This window comes from Python bivittatus, unplaced genomic scaffold (assembly GCF_059951505.1).
Source record: "Python bivittatus isolate LINGU-HERP-01145 unplaced genomic scaffold, Pbiv_v1 ctg000980_np1212, whole genome shotgun sequence".
Lineage (NCBI taxonomy): Eukaryota > Metazoa > Chordata > Lepidosauria > Squamata > Pythonidae > Python > Python bivittatus.
In genome coordinates this window covers 27,826,853-27,842,263 of record NW_028277125.1, presented here as the reverse complement: position 1 = coordinate 27,842,263, position 15,411 = coordinate 27,826,853, and the positions used below count along the sequence as shown (strand labels likewise).

General features: G+C 38.2%; 2 protein-coding genes across 2 annotated transcripts in view; both read right to left on the bottom strand.

Moving 5' to 3' along the window:
- PCOLCE2 (procollagen C-endopeptidase enhancer 2) overlaps positions 1–2,781 on the bottom strand; it is a 33,077-nt gene extending 30,296 nt beyond the window's left edge. Inside the window, exon 1 of the mRNA XM_025169762.2 lies at positions 2,071–2,781. Coding sequence (XP_025025530.1) covers positions 2,071–2,273 — 203 coding nt within the window. The 5' untranslated portion in view covers positions 2,274–2,781. The remainder of the gene's footprint in view (positions 1–2,070) is intronic.
- Positions 2,782–4,609: 1,828 nt separating this feature from the next.
- Positions 4,610–15,411, bottom strand: part of PAQR9 (progestin and adipoQ receptor family member 9) — a 59,436-nt gene continuing 48,634 nt past the window's right edge. Inside the window, exon 2 of the mRNA XM_088131959.1 lies at positions 4,610–15,062. The gene's annotated coding sequence lies outside the window, so the exon portion shown is untranslated. The remainder of the gene's footprint in view (positions 15,063–15,411) is intronic.

Here is a 15,411-nt window from a genome sequence, read left to right as displayed (position 1 = left end):
GCACCAAAATGGAAACAGATGAGAAAACACATATAATTGAAGTATACTGAAAGAAAGTCCTGTCCTGCCATGACATCCTGTATTCTGTAAACAGAACCCAAGTTGTCACTTGCTCTTACTTCTATCTGTCATACAGATGGGAAGAGAGATCAGCAAAGGCTCATTTCAAGTTGCTAAGTGTAGGGACTGGGTGTCTTTTAGGAAAGCATCCGATGCCAGGAAAAGTTTCCAACCAACTATTCTAAAATGAGAGCATCACTTGGAATTCTGCAGTTAATGATGCTGCTGCTTCAGTCATAGTCATGTGCTTAACATAAACGCATCATTTTTTTAAAAATGAAAATAACACCATCCCCGCTGATAAAAAAAACTTGGTGATGTCACTAAAATTGCATTCCAGACTTGCTGAGAAAGGAAACACCAGCATACTTAGGGGATCCCCAAGAATTTGCAGAATTTTTTTACATAAAGAAATTTTAAACCAGCCCTAAGGGGACAATCTCACCACTAGCTTCTAATAAGGCTGGATTTCACTTAGTAACCACATGGCTGGCTGTGGAATTCTGGGAGTTGAAGTCCACACATCTTAAAGTTGCTAAGGTTGAGAAACATTGGGCTAAGGTGCTGTACTAGGAGCAAGGAAACCCAAGTAACAGCCCACCCTCAGCCAAGGAAGCTGACTGAGTGACTTTGGGCCCATCACTTTCTCTCAACTCAACCTACCATATATGGCTGTTGTGGGGAAAAACAGAAGGAGGGAGCGTTAAGTATTACACCTTGAGCTCCTGAATGAAAAAATAAATCAAATGAAGAATGCTTGCTGTCTTTTGAAAAGGGGGAGGGGAAAAAAAGGAGAGGAAGGGTATATACTAACTGGATCTGAGGAGAGGAATATTCACAGCAATATTTTTCCCAGGTCGTTCTTGTGCACATCTAACCACACTGGCTTCTGCACATATTATAAGGCAAAATTGATTTGTACAATTTAGACAAGAGGATGAACATAGGTTTTCCATACATCTGTGTAAGAAAAATTTAATGTAAAGCATCCCTGAAACTCCTTATTAAATTATATTGTCCTTCCCCATGTTCATAGCAAACAGACAGATCTCTGCAGTGTATTTTGCAACAAATACACATGTGTATATTTAAATGGAGTGCTGTATCTGCAAATATGTGGTAAGTATGTGCTGGAGAATTGTGGATCCACAGATTGGTTCTCTAATGCTATCCGCTGTAGTTTCCCTTCAATTGGCTGCATGAACAAGAAGCAAATCTTGATGCCACCTAAGTGTGAATTATCTTTCCTTCTCTAGAACAAAGATGATAGAAACCCTTTTTCAAAAATAAATCATCCTTATGAAGCTGGACTCAAGAATTGGCAGACACTTAGACACAGATGCACTTTCACCCTAGAATATTCCCAATCTAGAAATGTCTCACTGTTATTCTGAGATGAGGAATATGCACTCTGCATGTGTTTAGAAACACTTATTTTCACCTTCTCAAATATTTCTAATATTCAGCCTTTACAGCACAGACCAAAAAAGCCAATGCATTTAAAAGAGGTAGGGGAGAGTGACAAACTGCACACCTTCTAGGCTTGCAAATTCTTTCTCTTTGAAACTTGCACTTGCACGATAAAAGAGCTTTTTTTCTTTTAACTGCACCCGAGGGAGAAACGCGGGAGGGGGGAGAGGAGGCATGATTTGTCTCCACAGCATAGATGCGGTCCACCGTCTCAATAGAGATGGGGCAGAGAATCAACCAGAGGAAAGTTACGGGAAAGGAAGCTGCGCTACTATAGTAGTCCTAGAGGCACTGAACTCTGCCGTGCGCTTCGGACGTCCCAGCCAGTTCGCCGGGAGGCAGACCCTGGGGCTGCGGTATCTTGCGGAACAATAAGCGCTTGCAGCCAAGGGGGAGGGGTCGTCGTCACTAAGCCCAGAGGCGGTGCGGGAGGAAAGCGGGACAATTAACGAAGCCGGCAGGCGAAGCGGGCTCGCATTTCCGCGCGCTGAGGCAGCAGCAGCGGCGGCGGCGGCGGCGGCGGACTCGCGGGGGAGTTACCTCGTTCTTTGCGGCGGCTGCCGACTGTTGGAGGGCTGAGCGGCCGCCAGAAGCAGGAGTCCCAAGGCCAGAGAGCGCGAGGCTGCGGCCGCCGCTTGCATCTTTCTCTCCCGCTTCGGCGCCGTCAGCGTGGAGTTTCGTTGGAGGCCACCTGTATAAAGCGGCTGGCAAGAAACGCTGCCCCCTTTCCGTGAATATCCCATTTGTTCGCGGCGGCGAGGGGAGGAGAGAAGAGAAGAGCTCCCGCGGCCTCCTCCTCTTTCCGAAGAAGGAGACGGCGGGGAGGGGAGCGAGCAAGAGTCAAAACAGGCGCCCCTCAAGGCATTTACCTTGGTATAAGTGGCGGAGATGTCCTTGAAAAAGTCGTGTCCTCATCCTTTCTAGTCCTTCCCAGGCAGAGGGAGCCTTCGAATGAAATTCATTGATGGAACTCGCGGCCACAAATGATTACAAGTTTAGAAATCCCCCCCTCCCGAAGATGCCAAATCCCATTTGCCTCAGTGTATGGCTAGGAGTCAGACTTGATGGGAAATGGAATACCTCAGCTTCTCCCTCTCTGGGCTCAGGGGGTTCAACTAGCCTTTCCCCATTTGGTGCTCTCCATATACGAGACAGAAGTTCTCTTAATTTTGTGCTATGGCAGATAGTTACTGCCATGGAGTCCTTGGGGTTCTCTGAGCTTGGTTGTTTTCTTGCAAACGTTTGGTTACGGGGCTAGGTAACATCTTCAATGCTAGAATGGTATGGAGTTTGCTCTCTGTTTACATGCAGTGGCTTGCCCTGCCTGTGTTGGTGGTTTTTGCCATGCTAATGCCCAGGGACTAGAAACTTGAGAGTTAAGTCTAGGTTGCTCAAAACTCATTACTGGGGGGTGAGGAGAAATAACAATTTGGATTAGGCTTGGATGTGTTTTTGCAAATTGTCTCCCAATATTTGAGATTACTGGGAATTAATCAGCAGTGTTGGAAGAGAAAAAATAATGCACTGTATTCATTCCTAGGTGGGATCCTGGCTGTATTTACAAAATTTGCTTGCTCGTGGTTGGTTCTGCCATGCTTGCTCAGTCCATTTTTTTGGCTTGGCATGATGATCCATAAGGTTAGGTGTACACCACACACAAAATTAAGATTTCTTCACCTAGCCTGTAGTTCTGAGTGTTTGTGAGAAAGATTAGTTACAACAGGGTATGAGGGTCAGCTCTTTGCAAGTACAATAATAATCAGGGCTGTTGAGCTTGGAGGGTCAAACAGGAGTAATCAAAAGCCCAAAGCATATGCAGAGAACCAAATGCAGATTTGCAACATGCAGTTTCTACATCAACAATAAAGTCTCGCATTGCACATATGCTTTCACAGTTATGACATAAGTTCTGAATTATGTTGTATGTACTTCTGAAATTAAACCATGGCACATGTTTGGGCTTGTTAACATGCCTCCTGTTTCCTACATTTGGGGACTGTTTTTATGTAACATAATATCCATCTAACAGAAAAGTTGCTTTATACATTTTTGTAAGTTTTGGTTGGTCTAATAGGAATTCCTGTTGATGTTTTGATCAACCACCGTAAGTGCAAACATTGTACAAAATAGACCAATTCATAACTTCCATTACAAAAAACAAGCCAGTTTTTCTTACAAGTTCATAAAGACAAAATCGAGGCTTAACTATTCTTGCCCTGTAGGTACTACAGCAACTGCAGTTTTTTATGAATGTGAAGCCGAAATAAGGATCAACAAAGTAGCAGTCTCTGATACTGTGCAAAAATCTGTAATCAATACACACTGCAATTTAACATTTTAAACCGTAAACCTGAGTTTTGAAAACAATCAGATTCTATATATATTGTCTGATTATTGACTATTTTTGAAAGCGTTAGATTGGATATATAGCCAGAGTTTTTATACTGAAAACATTTAACCTTGTTTTTTTTTCCTGCTTCCTAAATTAGTGTTTTGCCTGCACTAATCTGCATAAAGATATTTGATCTGCTTTGAACAGCTGGAAAATTGATTCGTGTCTTTGAGCTTCTTTTATTTCCCTTACATCCCCTTACATTTCTGGCTTCCAGGTTGTATTTAAAGTATAATTACTAGCCAGAAATATAGTATGTGTGTATGTATGTATGTATGTATGTACCAGACATTTCCTTATATATTTTTGCTCGTCTTATCAGTAGCACTCTATTCTACTGTCCTTGGGATCAGTTTGTACAATTAATATGAAGATTTGTCCATCCAAACTGTTCCTGTTTGAGATTCTGGGACTGGTAGTTCTTGAAAGAGCAAGTAATGTTGGAAAAGACATTTCTCTCTCAAAGCCCTAGTTTAATTGTAGGGCACATACTTTATGACCCTCAAAAATGGTTCTCAACCATTGGTATATATAACACAGGTAGGACGGAAACACTCTAGATGGAATCTGGGGTAAATTAAAGAAACTTTAATCCATAAATCTTAGTGTAAATGATAAATATATAACAGTGCCTGTGAATATATTAATGCCCCCCCTTTTTTTTAAAAGGAGGGAATTTTAACACTATCATGGTGGGACCCAAGATCTATGACAATAATTGTTGGGAATGGCTGACAGCAGGTGGCAGCATCTGGCAGACTTTCACTGACCTCAAAAAAGCTGACAGGGTCAGATCTGGTTAGTGCTTGGATGTGAGTCCACCAAGAAATCTCCTAACTGCATGAAAACTTTGGAAATAGGAAAAAAAATCTGGAAGAAGGCAACTGAAAACCAATTATACATTGTTGTCAGTACTGTTTTTGATTGATTCAAGAAAATAATGGAAGATCATCACCAAAATATAGTTTCACAAATACAGTATTGACATATATTTGCATAAATAGTATCAAGAATTATATAATCTAGACTGAAATTTTCTCCATAATTATATGCTTGTACCAGGTTCAAAGGAGATGTTTGGTATGAGTCATGATTGGTTTGATTTCTACCTCAACCAGCCATATTTGTACCAGACTCAAAAAATATTTTTTTGGCATTAACCGTATGTGCTAATACTACCTCCAGATTCACAGGTCAGGTGTTAAATGTTGTCTGACCTCCTTGGAATCCTGAGGCTAACTAAATTCAAGTAATAATAAGGAAAGGAACATTTCCTATGTTTTGGACTACCAGATCTGGAATATAGAAGTCAAATAATCACTAGATGGAAGTAAAGAGACATAAAACTCCCTTTGCTGCCATCTAGTGGTTCTCTGAGGTTTTGCAATGGCTAAGTAAAAAAGCAACTGTATCAGTGCTTCCACTGAATAGTATTGGGTATTTATTTGCTTTGAGAGATCTTCATATATTTATTACAAGACATTATTCTAAAATGCTATCTTTTAATATGTTTCAACACATAAACATTAACTGACCAGTCTTTTAAACTTTGATGTTTATGTTATCTTTTTTTTTTTTTTGGTGGAAAGTGATTTGTTCATTTTTATTATAAAAGTAGGCATTTGAAATTTTGGCCAGCATACAAGGCCTTGGTCAGTTATTTGTTTAAAATAGATTCAATCTTACCAATTTGATTTTAATATTGTGGGGTTCCCACATGTAAAAATGAATGCTACTACATTTTTTCTTAAAATGCTTATAAACAGCTATTTTACATCTGCAAGACAAGTAAACCTAGGATGTATTTTATACAGTTGTAAGACTTATTGCAATACTACTGGTATATATACACATATTTTCCTATATATGCTTGCTGTTCAAATGCATTTTATAGCATTTTAGCCCTGTGTGGCAACACTGACTTCTACCTACTATAACAAGGCCCAATTTAAAGTGTTAAAAATAGTTCCAATATTACACTTTTGGAAGAATTTGCAATCCTATGCATGATCATTAGTACCAGCTTTACCTGATACTAGTCCCTACTGAAGATTTACATCAGGTAGCAGAACCTAAATGACCTTACTTGATCTTTAAAACAAACAAACAAAGGGTTATATCTGATTAATACTTGGATAGGAGACTGCCAGAAAGTCCCAGGACTGCTAACGAGATTGGGAAGTCAAAAAACATTCTGGAAGAAGGTAACAGCAAACCAATTCCATAATGTTGCCAAGAAAACTCTGGATGCGGTCGCCAGGAGTCAAGCTCAATTTATAGGCTTCTTTATGGTGAAACTTGTTTGCTATTAACCCAAGTAAATTAAAAGGTGAGTCATTCACTTTAATAATGTTTACATTTCTTTTTAGAAATATCATAAAAAAAGTTGAAATTAAAGGGAGATGACATTCTTTAATTATCCACTGGACACAATCTGTGTAGAGCACTTCAGGGCAAGCTTTTCCACAGCCCAGGAAAGCAAACTTCGGAGAGCTCTTGAAAGGACCACCCACACACAAAGCCAACTTTTGGATGGCTCTGAAAGGAACAAGGATGCCAGTATTACTACTGATACTGAAATAGTTCATGTCTCAGGCATGACTTAACTATTGTAACACTTTATAGAGGCTCCTTAAAAAGTAAACTGATTATTCATCAACGGCAACTCCTTAAAGACTAGTACCTCCATATCTGAGAAATTGATGGTGTTTGCATGATGTAATGAGCCACAAAAGCCTGACAAATTTTGGCCTAGCACTTTTTGTGAACTCAGGTCATAGGGTTAGTTTATGATTCATTATGATGTATAAACACAGAAAATGTATTTTCCTTCTAACACAAAACATCCAGAATATACAGTTCTGTCCATAGAACAAATGCAACCATTAATACTTATTCCAAATTAAAATACAGTAAAATGTTGATTTAATGAACCAGTTGGAGGTTCCATTATTCCCAACTGTCCATTCAACCAGAGAGTATGTGATCCACCATGTCAGGCCGCATGCAACTGGAGAGGTCATGGAAGCAAGGATAGTGAAGTATTGTTAATGCTAGTCTGGGGGATACATACATAATCTTGAAACAGTAGAGGAATTTCCCAACTTCATTTATAGTGAGTTTATTAAGGTGGAGTTAAAGTTGCCATTTATGAGATAAGGTACCAACTTGCTATCTGTCTCTTGATTGTTTATTCTCCCTTCCCTATTTTTCCTAGCCTCCGCATATTTTCTCAAACATGTTGGCATAAATGATGTGCATTGTGTCATTTTTACATCATTTGCATAATTATAATAGATACTATTTGGAACATTCTCCCTCTAACCTAACTCAACCATCCAAGGTGATCCTGATGTCCCCCACTTTTGTGAATTAAGTGAATCTGAGGCCACAAAAAAACATTTTTCTGCCATGGCACTAATTCTCTGGAACAGCTTCCCACTGGAAGCTGGATTGGTTCCTAGATTAGCCCTTCCAAAAATTACTCAGAGCTGAGCTCTTCTGGAGAATCTTTGAAGATTGACTGTCATCTACAGTTCTGTATAGTGTCCTTTATACTGTTACATTTTAAATTCTTAACAGTCTTCATTTTGTATTCTGTCATTTGGGATGAATATCCCCCCCCGCCCCAATTATTCCTATTATTTTGTACAGTTAATGTTTTAAGCCTCTGGGAGTATGGAAGGATTTGGTAGCATAAATATAACACACACACACATGTGGTGTTATTTTGTTATTTGCATCCTCATATTATTTCATAAATGATGATGATGTTATTATGCAAATGCTTTAAATAGGACTGGAATTTCATCACTTGCATCTGAAACCCATTGCATCAAGGTCTGTTGAACTGAGATTTCACCGCACTTTAGTGTTCATTCAGAGAGTTACAGAGTATGTGCAGCCAGGCTTTCCCCCCTCTCTCTTCCCAAGTATTTTTTGTGATGCTAAAATCTAAAACAAAAGGAATATAGAAAATACCTGACTTCCACAAACAGCTGTGACGGGTTTAAATTTGGATTGGAGCAGGAGAATAGCAGTAAGAAGCATCTAATCTCATTCTCCACATTGTTTTCAAAATCCAAATCAACCCCTAAAGCCAATATTAGATTTATCAAGTAAAAACTATAGTCACATTAAAATCTGTTCCCATCACCTACCTTTTACTTTTTCCCCCTTTTAGTGGCAAACAGTTTCAGGCTAGCAATTAATTGTGGTGTTGGTATAGGGAAACAGTTAAATGGTCTGCCACTGAACTCTGCTGCCCTGATCAAATTTAACTTCCCTCGCCTCATTTGATTTTGCATAAAAATATGAATGTCTATGAATCTAACCATTTATTAGACTGTTGTGTTTTGTTTAGCTATGAGCAAGGAAATAAGGATTTGGAACAAGGTGCTCGTTTGAGGAATGGATAGTGGATGGGAGTAGTAAATTATCTCTTCTGGGTGATGAGTTGTATTTGTGATGAATCCCATACTGATCTGAATTACATATTGAGATGCAATCTTCTCCTAAGAAAGTATGTCTACTGATTATGTGAGAGTTTACCTTACAGTTCCTGGAAAGAAGGAAGGGAAACAGTGGGATGGATGAATTTTGTTAATATCTAAGAGAGTGGTGCTGGCTCTATGCTGGTTTCTGGTTGCTTCTCACAAGCCGAAGACACCACAACTCTTGGAGGTGGAGAATGGGTGAGGGGGTTCCCATTGAAATTCTGCATGACTATTTGGCCAGTTTGTTACAATCTGAAGGGTCATGTGCCTCCTAATCCTTTGGACTGTTCTCATACTTTCTCCTCAATTTTCAGACACCATTAGACTCACGAATGTGGCATATTATCCATAATCTACAACTCCATAGAGGTTCACGTTCAATTCCTTCAGGCTGTACAGAAGTTTGTACAAGCCTTAATTTGATGTCCCAGATGTGGAAAGCTGATGTTGCATCTTTGAGACCAAATATGAGGCTGCCTAAACATACGTGGTTCTATAATGATTGTCACAATTTACCAGAAAAAGTAGTAATATTAATATTGATTTTGATACAGAATATATAGTCTGCTTACAGGTATCTGCCCCTAAGCATGATGATGAGAAAATGACAAAGCTTGTATTGCATGTTACAATTATACTTTTCATTGCAGTGTTATATACAAATATACAAAAGGTGGAGCTTATGTTGCAATATTGCAATGGCTGTTTCATCACTTGTTTCCCCCACCCGCCCCATGAATGATGTGAGTCTGCTCAGTGTGTAGATAAAACTGTTTAAACTGAAAAACTCTTATACTATTTTAGTTGCTTCAAAATAACATTTTCATTTTCAGTGAACTCACATAGGATAGGTAGAAACTAAGAGAGACACAGCAGGCCTTCCATGTTCCATAGGTTTTGTATTGCTAATAGTGATAAATTGTTTCATATGCAAGCAAATGAGATTGAATTTTTGGTTAAATATCTGTTTCTTCTGTGGAACCAATCAGCCAGAATGTGGGGCAGCAATGAATTATTTTTGAAGACGGGACAACCTTAGGGACATTTGAGGACGAGAATGCTGATGCCTTAGGAGAAACTGATATAGTATGTAAGTGTGTATGTCAATACCCTTTCAGTTTAGGTCTTGCAAAAATTGAAATCATGGCAAAAAATAAAATCTTTGCTTGACATATATGATGACTCAATCTTATGGAGAAGGCTTTTAAGTTTCCACCTCTGAGAAACCTAGATAGATCTTGGTTTTGTGCTTTGCAACCAGCCGTATGATTTTGCAGGTATTAGATACTTAACCAGATTCCAGTACATGTATTATTCAGTATTATCACTACTTTATTATGTGAGTATGATACACTATAATAGCTGGTATACCCTAGGGATTACATATCACAGCTTTGTATTTAATTTTCAGGTCATGTTTTCTCATGGGGATGTTACTGTTACTTTTTCCAATACTCCACCATAAAATGTCTCTACTTCCTTCCAGAAACATTTATATTTTTTTTTACTTGGATTGTTATTCTATTATTAAATTCCCTTGACTATGCTTGTTAAATGAACAACAATAGGAAATTCACAATAATTCTGTTATGAATAGCTTCCATCCTTGAAAACACCTGCTGAGATAACTAATTAAAGACATGACTACAAAGTAGCTTACTTTCTTTCAATGGATATCATACTGATTCACCTGGTTTACATACTTCATTGCATCTGTTCACCTTTTTCCCCTTTCTCTTTTTTGCTGATCAGTGCTTTCATATTAGAAGGCATTTGTGATTTGATTGAGTTGTTCTGGATCAATGTGGCTTTTCCTTGGAATGTATTTGCATAGTTTGTTTCTATGGCATTGCCCATTTAAATTTTTAAAAAATCATAACTGATGCTTAAATTCATCAGTAATACAGGAGACAAAGACAGGTTCATCTTCTACTTCACTGTTAAATGAAATTTTACAGCAGAATTTTTTTCGGTTTCAGTTTAGCAACTCTGTGTGTCCATATACATGTAATTATCAATCCTCTTGTTTTACTTATTACAGTAATGGTGAATGTATACAATGATGGATAGTATTTATGCATGCTTATCTAATGGGCAAGGAAAATAGAGTAAAAGTAAGTTTGGAGGACAGTTCAGTCTAGTTTATATGATACCATTGATAATATTGTACATTTATATTTTCACAATTTTCTGCTGTCCATCTATATGGAACAATCAAAGTTAATGTGGGCAGCATAGAGCTGATAAGTTGCAGTACAGGTAAACAAACAGTTGTGCCTCTAACTGTTGCTAAAGACCTAAACAAATATAAGTATGCTCTGAGCTTTAAATTGCAATCTTATGCATGTTTACTAGAGAAGTACTGTTGAACTTAATGGATCTTACTTCAAAGAAAGCATGTATAGGGACCTGTATATATGTATATGCATTGTGAATATTTTAACAGGATGAAATACAATTTTTTCAGTGCTGCCTCTCTAGGATTTATACAGTCCTCTAAATTGTGTTGTTGGTGAGACAAATATTAATCCCCATATCTGTTGTCATACCTTCTTGTCAGAAGATAAGGATGGCCTAATGGGGATATTATAAGCCCTATTCATCTTAGACACAGAGGGACTGATTGCCTCTTCTGAGGATGTCTCCTGAAGGAAGTAAGACAGGTCAAGCAATCTTACGATGCTTTTTGTCAACAACTGAGACAGGAGTTAGGACAGGATCTAGGCCGGGAGAGAAGGAGCAGAAATAAGATCAAATTTAGGGGATTAGCATGATGGATGCTAAAGTTACAACACTGTTGCTCTTTGTTATGCTATGTAGTAGTATAATTACCACAGAAATGGTCATGGTTCCAGATTAGAGTCAATATTAATTACAAAGACTCATCAGATCTAACATTTATTCTCATCCAAAAATTCCCATTCAGTTCATTCTGCATTGAATGAATAAGGTACAGTGACAATGTATCTCTTTCCCTCTACTTTTTTCATATTAAAATGATACATTGTTTAAGATAAAAGAGGTTTTTTTTTAAAGGAATGGGTTTAATCTTGAAGTTATTTCCTTTATTTGGGAGGAAAAGCATTTCTCTGTAACACTAAATGAGAATGGTAGGGGGTAAAGCAAGTTGATTTTATTCCAGTAAAGCATAGGAATATTAAATATAAAACCAGCCAGTTTCTTATTCAAGCTTATTAAATATTAAGAAAGCATTGTGCCTAAACTACTTGGCTCTGCAGCACAGAACAAGTACAAAATAATAATAATAATAATAATAATAATAATAATAATAATAATAATAATAATAATACAATGGCATAAAGTCAAAAGTTGGAGAATGTAAATTTGATTCCAGGCTAGTAAATAAACAGATATTTCATATTTATCATGAGATTTAGGCCAAAATCCTATGCTAAAAATCTGCTGGCTGAAGAATATAGAATTTGGCAGAAATCCCATTATATTTTGGAAGACTAGACACACCAACTCCGTAACAAATGCATCCCAGATACACTGATAATATAAGTGAAATCGGCGAGAGGTAATGCTTGTGGAGAGCACATTTACATTGAATGTATATAAGTCTTTATCACACAGAATGCAAGAATGGGAAATCAAAGACAAACATTCAAGTCATGTCAGGGGCACAAAATAAAATGCCTTCATTTTTAATGATTAGCTTTAAAGTCCTATCAAGGGCAAAAATAATGATGATGTTCCCTCTGCGCTGCAAACAAGGCAGAGCAAAACAATTCCTTAACCAACTACAGCAATAGACAGGAACTGAGCACATGTACAGCAGCTTCTCTCTCCTCTCTTCGTGACATCTAACTTTAGACAGTCAATACGGTGGTTTAGATAATAAATCACAATTGACTGTTTCACTATAGCACCCAAAACCGTAAGTCCTGGTTTGCAAACTACACAGGTTGGGTTCATACAACACACTAAGCCCAAAATTTTTATTTAGAGTGTTGTGTCAATCAAATCATTGATTGTATCATCACAAAAAGATCAGATGGAATGCTGCTCAAGTCTCTTGCTTGGCTTCTTTTGCCAGCAGGGAGAAAACCTCTGGTCCTTCATCATGGTTTATGTGACTTACAGGGGGTGGTGGGGGGGGGGGTCAAACAAACAAGATGATGGACATGGCCTCACTATGTAAGCCACACCTCTTTTGCACGTGCATTCACATACAAAAGGAGTGAGACTTGCATCACAATGCTATTGTCAGCCTTACGAGATAGACCAGACAGGGAATACAACCAGATGAACTAATTCTATTTTATTGTAAAACTATATTAACAGAATCTTGCAAGTCTAGAAGTACAATTTTCCCTTTCTCCTTTACAGCCCAAGAAACTACGGAGGGTCCCTTCTAAGCCTCTTGCCCCGCCTACTACCCAGTTGCAAGCTATGCTCTTATCTGACTGTTCCCTTGGAAGCATCTCTTTGCCCAATCTCCCAAGGTCTTTCCTATGTACCATTACAGCTATATCCACCACTTTTCCTGTTTGACTTCCAGTAGATGTCATTGTACAAAGACCCATTTGGAAATTTCTAGACCTTACAGAGAGATTTGGCAGAAGCCTGTCTCCTTATATACTACATTGGTAGGTGTGTCTTGTTTGATTTAGACCACCACAAGGACAGCATGTTCATTTCTGAGATCTTCATTCTACTGAGATTCTTATTAACTTATCATTTTATTTATTCTGTTATTCATCCTCTCAACTCTTCTGGATCTGCAGAACAGATGTTTTTTTTCCCTAATAATTTTTATTAAAGTTTAAAAATACAAAGATAAAAAACTAATACAAACTAAGAAAAATATAAAAAAGAAAAAAAAGAGTTAGAATACTTTTCTCCATTCTGTATTAGTAGGTCTCTTCCCCTTTATATATAATCTTTAGTTTTTTTCTGGTTGCGTCTAGTGACCAGTCTTCAAGGTCTCTTATGTTTTTCTCTAATCCACATTTTCCTATGGAAAGATTTCTTACACTTAGATTCAAAATCTTCATATATTTTTAATAGGATTTTAAGCAACCCACAGGAAAAATTCTTATAATTAGTTTCAAAATCTTATTTCCAGTTAATTTGGCCCCTTAGTCTGTTTGTAACTTTCTAAAATCAACGTTCTAATCACTCTTTTGCTGTTTATTTCAGGATGAAAAAAAATGCCTTTAAGTTCTTAAACTTACATGAAACTTCTTTCACTGAGGATTGAAGGAGAATCACCCAGTGTAATGAAACTTGTCCTTCTGAAGGTTCTTAATATCCCAAAAGCAGTTAACAAGTCATTTCCAGAAGTGATTAAGAGAGGAAGGGGTTGGCACCGAACTGCGGCTTGGGTGAGATGACTTTCTCCAGGCTCCCAGAGCTCTGAAACCCACCAGAAACTGCTATTTTACAATCTTGAGAAGACCCCCTGTAAGGAGAACTTGGGAATGATCCTAGTCCTCTTCTTGATCTGGAGAGGAGTTTGGGGAGCCGATCCATTTACTGGCTACTCTTTCTGCCACAGCCATCGGTTCTGCTCTCTGTGGAGCCATCCTCAGTCTGCCATCGCTTCCCCAGAAGCTCCAGAACAGGTCTGTTCTCAAGGAATCTTACAGCTGTAGCGGACACCCAGCCTTCAGCTTTATGGGCTTTATAGCAGTGTTCCATGAATATCAGCACTGCAGAAACAGTTTCCCCCTTTGGAAAGGCATAATTTGCATCTTTTTTGCCTTGGTGAAGGTGACACAGTAGAGTCTTTTAAGTACTGCTGGTTGTTTATAAAGTAGGCTCACTGTAATCATACCTCCTGCTTGTAGACCACTTTTTGGAAGCAAACTGCAAAAACAGCAGACTCTGAAATTACTATTGCTCCCTCTGCTGTGCCTTTCACTGTGTCACAGAAATTTTAGGCAGTTCCCTCATCTCCTCAAACTATCAGCCAACATCCCTTCACCCACAGAGGGTTTTCAGGTGTTTGTTGCACCAATACTGACTCTGAGAAAACTGCCCATTAAAGGTTTAAATCCTTCCAGGAGGCCTATTTCACCCAATTCTAACCAGGGCAAAAAGGAAAAAACAGGATAAAAGCCCTGTTGACTTCCCTATCCCACTTCGGCACTTTAAGTTCTTCTGCTTAACTGAATTTATTTCTATCAGTTCCACCCTTCTAATGAACTCCCCAATTTGTACTGTCCAGTCCTCATCAGCTGTTCTTCAGGCTTGGGGGTTATCTCAGAAGGAAGGCTTTGCGATAGATACCTCCTGAGGAATGTTTCCTCGCTTTGGAGTTGAGCCATTTGTCTGTCTCAAGAGTACATGGATTCTGATTGGTTGTCTAATTCTCATTATGCTTTGGCTTGCCCTCAGCTTCCTTTGGCACATTGGCACTAATGAGCATTTTTTAAAACAGATTATTATGCTTTGAAAGTACCTTTTCTATTTATTCATCATTTCCTTTTACATTATCACGTATATAGGGAACTAAGCACCCAGCTCTCTCTCAGAAGGTCTCAATTCCTGTGGTGAATAAATTGGTAGATTAATATACTTTCAAATTTACTTGAGCTCCTCATAGTTTGGAAGACACTCCAAATCTTCCAGGGCTGTCTCTGCAACCAGATTGTATCAGACACTTCTGTGGTGATCTAGTAGATAAAGAAGCAAAGAATTACAAAATTCATACTTTTTCTGCATTTTACATCACAGATCTGGCAATGGTACATTGATCGCTCAACTTTATTTAGGAATTTATATGCTGGAAAGTAAAATATTCTTGCTGACTACTTCAGCTATATCAGAATGGTATCCAAAATCTGAGTCTGAAGATTGGGGTGGTTTATAAATACAGTATTGTAAAATGATCGATTAGTCCTTCAGTTGAGGAAACTCCACAGGTGACCTGTTTTCAATATGACACAAAGACAATGTCTATCCTTTGCAGCAGGAGCAGAACAGATCCCCAGCAGTTTCTTTTCTTCTTTGTTTGAAACAAAT